The 5,140-nt window shown below is 32.5% G+C and overlaps 1 protein-coding gene across 1 annotated transcript; it reads left to right on the top strand.

Annotated features, from left to right (window-relative positions):
• Window positions 1-206: 206 nt before the first annotated feature.
• LOC131618456 (aspartic proteinase CDR1-like) lies at window positions 207-1,523 on the top strand. The gene has a single exon (XM_058889675.1). It carries the CDS (start codon window positions 207-209, stop codon window positions 1,521-1,523), a length of 1,317 nt encoding a protein of 438 aa, XP_058745658.1.
• The last annotated feature ends 3,617 nt before the right edge of the window (window positions 1,524-5,140 follow it).

Genomic DNA, 5,140 nt, shown 5'->3' with positions numbered 1-5,140 from the left:
ACAGAAAGAGTGGAAAGTTTAGTTAGAAGTTCAGAAGTTTTGAGAAAATTAATAATTATGTTTTAAAATAAATAAATGAAAGTGGGTTTATGAATGAACCATTCTTATTTTTTGGTCTATCTACCTTCTTGTACAGTCTATAAAAAGACACTAAAATCTGATAGTTTCACATCAAAATCTCTCATCATTTCCCTATGATGTCAACCATGAATACAGCATGCTCTATAACCTTATTTTTCTTTGTCATTTGCTTCATTTTCCCACTTTCTCAAGCACTAAACAAGGGTTTTAGCGTTGAACTCATCCACCGCGATTCTATAAAATCGCCACTCTACAAACCTGCTCAAAACAAATATCAAAATATTGTCAATGCTGCACGTCGCTCCATCGACCGTGTCAGTCGTTTCTATGAGAATTCCCTGAACACTTCACCGGAATCAACTATAGTCCCCGATAATGCTGAGTATCTCATGACGTATTCCATTGGTACTCCACCGTTTAAACTATATGGTATAGCGGATACCGGTAGTGACATTGTTTGGCTTCAATGCGAGCCTTGTGAACAATGTTACAATCAAACTACTCCCAAGTTTACGCCAGCAAAATCATCGACTTACAAAAACATTCCTTGCTCGTCAAACCTATGTCAATCCGTGAGAGACTCCTCTTGCGATGACAAAAATAATTGCGAGTATTCTATTTCTTACGGCGATCGATCACATTCGCAAGGAGATCTTAGTGTTGATACTCTTACATTAGAATCCACCACTGGACAATCGGTTCCATTTCCTAATACCGTGATAGGATGTGGAACCGATAATACAGTTTCGTTTCAAGGCGTAAGCTCGGGGATAGTTGGTCTTGGAGGTGGACCAGTGTCTTTCATAACACAATTAGGATCGTCAATTGGTGGTAAATTCTCTTATTGTTTGCCACCTTCTTTACTTGTGTCAGAGACTCAGTCAAACTCAACTACGAAACTCAATTTCGGAGATGCTGCTATTGTTTCTGGTGACGGTGTTGTGTCAACTCCTATAGTAAAAAAGGACTCTCCGGTTTTCTACTATCTTACCTTGGAATCATTTAGTGTCGAAAACAAGACAGTAGAATTCGAAGGGTTATCTACGAGTGCCAACGGCAATGAGGGTAATATAATAATTGATTCAGGCACAACATTGACGCTTTTACCATCTAAAATTTACACCGACTTGGAATCAGCTGTAGTCGAATCGGTGAAACTAGAGCGAGTTGACGATCCTAATAAAATATTCAACCTTTGTTATAGTCTCACATCGGACAAATATGATTTTCCTCTAATCACCGCGCATTTCGACGGGGCAGATGTGAAGTTGCATCCTATTAGTACTTTTGTTCAAGTTGCTGATGGCATTGTTTGCTTTGCATTTCAATCATCTCAAATTGGTTCAATTTTTGGAAACTTGGCTCAACAGAATTTGTTGGTTGGTTATGACCTTCAAGAGAAGACTGTGTCCTTTAAGGCTACTGATTGTACCAAAGTCTAATTAGTCTTGTAGACTTGGTTTATAATCCTCATATGAATATATAAAATAAAACAATTTGCATTTTGTTTTTTGTCTTTTAATACCAAGATTAATTATTTAGTTTTGGTCATTATATTCACCTGTTGTGAAATTACTGAGGTTTTTTTTGCATGAAATTGATTAAAATGATGTTGTTTCAACTAATGTATTTCATGATGATCATTATCAAATTCGACAATATCATCTACATTCGCAATAAGGTAAGTGTATCCTTGGACTGAACCACTATAAAAAAAGAATGGTCGGCTTCCCTGCAAAGAAATCAAATAAAGTGTTGAATTATCGTGTTAAATTTGTCACCCATGACTCTCGGAGATTGCTTAAGACCAAAAAGAGACATGTGTAGTCCACAAAGTACATTACATGTGCTATACAAAGGCTCAAAATTTTATTTTGATCCTTCACGCGCTTTTCAATTTTATCAATGCTGCTAGAGTTGATTCCACGTTTTTATAAATATCGGATGGTCAAATCGTCAATGTTGTACCTGAATCATTTATGAAGTTCCCTTCAAGTGGCGGTTTAGAAAATCCTATTTTTTTCCAAATACTAAAAGCATTCAGGGTTACAAAGTAAAAATTAATGGAGATTTTTTCACTAAAGTAGTTGAAAAAACCCCTCAACCAGAAACCAGTGCAGCATCTCCAAAATTGAGTCCCACCTCCAATTCCAACTACGTCGGAATTTCTACCATTAAAAGACATTGTATGTTTATGTCCACATCCTATCACAAAATTGGGAAATGAAACAGAATGGCCAGAGGCGGAATCCAATGTAAGAGTTTTCACACTAAGATTTCCTTCTGATAATGTTCCACCAACATAATCAATAGAATATTCACAAGAATTGTTTTTACCACAAGAATGAAAATCAACAGATTTACATTGCTTAAATGAACAAGGAAGATTTTTATAACTTTTAGACTTTGAATGATCAAACATTTGAGTGTCTTGTTTGTAACATTGTTTACAAGGTTGGCATTAAAGTTAAACAATATCACTACCTGTACCAACAATACCATATATTTTAACTAGTAGAGTACCTAATCAATAGGTCATGATATATTCACCTAATTCAGGGATAATAGTAGATCCGGGTGTATTAGTGAGAGAATTTTTGTATGAAAGATGGTAGATTGAACGACGAATAGCATTGGTAACACATTGGTATTTGTTTTGTGTAGGTTGATAAAGTGATGTTTTTGAAGAATCAGGATGGATGAGTTCAACGCTGCTTAAGCATGAGAAATAGAAATGATGAAGCAAGAAAGAAAAAATGAAAACAAGAGTTTGAAAACAATACCTACTCATTGTTACAATCATTGAGAAATATTGAGAGATTCAAATTGTAAAAACATGGGATCACTTGTGTGTTCTTCATGATCTATTTATAAGACTCTTTCTAGTTACTTATAACCATTATTCACGTTATAATAGTCAAATTTTGCACACAAAAATTATAGCTTTTAATTGAATATTAATTTTTTTAGAAAATTAAATATTTCATATTATTAAATTTAATTATATATTATAAAGTAAAGTTTATGTAAACACGGAAACTTAGTGTCTTTTTCATAATTATTATACAAATTCTACTTGATTAATATTTTTTTTTCTTTTTAGTCAATAAACTTTTTATTTTTATTTTAAATGAAATTAGAAAAAAAATATAGAAAGATACTTTATGGAAAATTTGTATATAAAAAGTAATTGTTACAGGTGGTCATATATATATATATATATATATATATATATATATATATATATATATATATATATATATATATATATATATATATATATATATATATATATATATATATATATATATATATATATATATATATATATATATATATATATATATATATATATATATATATATATAAATAAAGTAAAATAAAATACAAAAACAAAAAAAATACAAAACATTACAAATGACAATAAATACAAAAATAAAGAAACCGGAAGACATAAAAAGGATAAAATAAGTAAAATAAAATAAATAAAAAACATTACAAATTACATCAATTTTCTTGAACGGATATTCACTAAAAATAACCTTGAGAGGGTCTGACCTCAAGGGAAGCAAACCCTTGAGACCCTAGCACCTTCCCACTAGGTCAACCCTCATATAGCCATGTGAATATTACTACGTAAATATTGGACGTTGTCCGGTGAAAATCACGACTTAAGGGTTGAAAAATAATTAAAAAATGACTTTTTTTTTAGATTTTCATGTGGTGTCTGGTGGAACATTTTTGAAAACTTGATAATGGCGGAAAATCACGTCGTTACTTTAAAATAATTAAAATATATGTTTTTAGCTTTTAAGGTGGGAGAAGTTTGAATATTTTAAAATATATTACTGACACGCTGAAAATTTGCATCATGTTTTTCACGACGATAAAGTGGTTATGTAACACTCTATTTTTATCCGGAGAATAATATTAAAATCAGAGTTACAAAATTTCAACATAGCATGGGATGCTACACTTCAACTTAAAACAAACAATCACCTGTAATTCATATACATAACACATGAACTTGGATGAACCAACAACAACTTGATTTATTCTTTTAAAAAGCAAACAACTTTTAATTAAAAAGAGTGTTGTGAAAAACGATGTCAAGAACAAAATATAATAGGGAATTAGGGAAGATAAGATGAACACAAGAATTTGTTATAACTGTTATTCTTTTACTTTCTCTTTAAACAAGATTACAAGTTTACAAGAATAACAAATAACCTCTCTCACCCTAAATTAGGATTTGCAGCTTAGCAACGATGAGAGACTAGTATGCTATTTATAATAAAACCTAACATACTAACTAATGGGCTTTTTCCACAAGGCCCATTACACAAGCCAACTTAATAAACAAGCTAACTTAACAAATTAGGGTTTAAACACTAAAACCTAATTTAACATGCTAACAACCCTAGCATCTTCGACACAAGCATGTGAACAACCTTCGACTTCATGCCTAATCATGTCGAACCAAGAAGCTACCCTTCGACCATACCAGAGTTCGATCCAATATCCCACAAATCTCCACCTTGGACCTAACTCTACAACATCAAGGGAACAAACTAGCTTTCTTCATGCAGTTTTATCAACTGCATACAGTGGAAAAACTTGCAACTCGACAATGTCTTGGTGATCATACCAGCATCATTGTCTTTAGTCGAAACCTTCAGCACTTGGACTTCTCCACACTCGATTACTCCTTTGACGAAATGTAGCTTCACATCAATGTGCTTAGTTCGCTCATGATAGGCTGAATTCTTCGACAGGTGTATTGCACTCTTACTATCACATTTAACAGTGATACCTCGACCTTGAAGTTTCAGCTCTTTCGCAAAACCTTCAAGCCACAATGCTTCTTTCACAGCTTCAGTTAGGGCAATATACTCCGTTTCAGTGGTTGATAGAGCAAAAACCTTCTGAAGTGTTGCTTTCCAACTAATTGCAGTGCCAAACATAATGAAAACATATCCGGAAATAAATTTTTTGAAATCCATACAACCTGCATAATGAGAGTCGACATATCCTTCTATTACTGCTTTCCTATCTTGAC

The sequence above is a fragment of the Vicia villosa genome, linkage group LG7 (genome assembly GCF_029867415.1).
Source record: "Vicia villosa cultivar HV-30 ecotype Madison, WI linkage group LG7, Vvil1.0, whole genome shotgun sequence".
In the NCBI taxonomy this organism is placed as follows: domain Eukaryota; kingdom Viridiplantae; phylum Streptophyta; class Magnoliopsida; order Fabales; family Fabaceae; genus Vicia; species Vicia villosa.
This window is presented reverse-complemented; position numbering and strand designations above follow the sequence as displayed.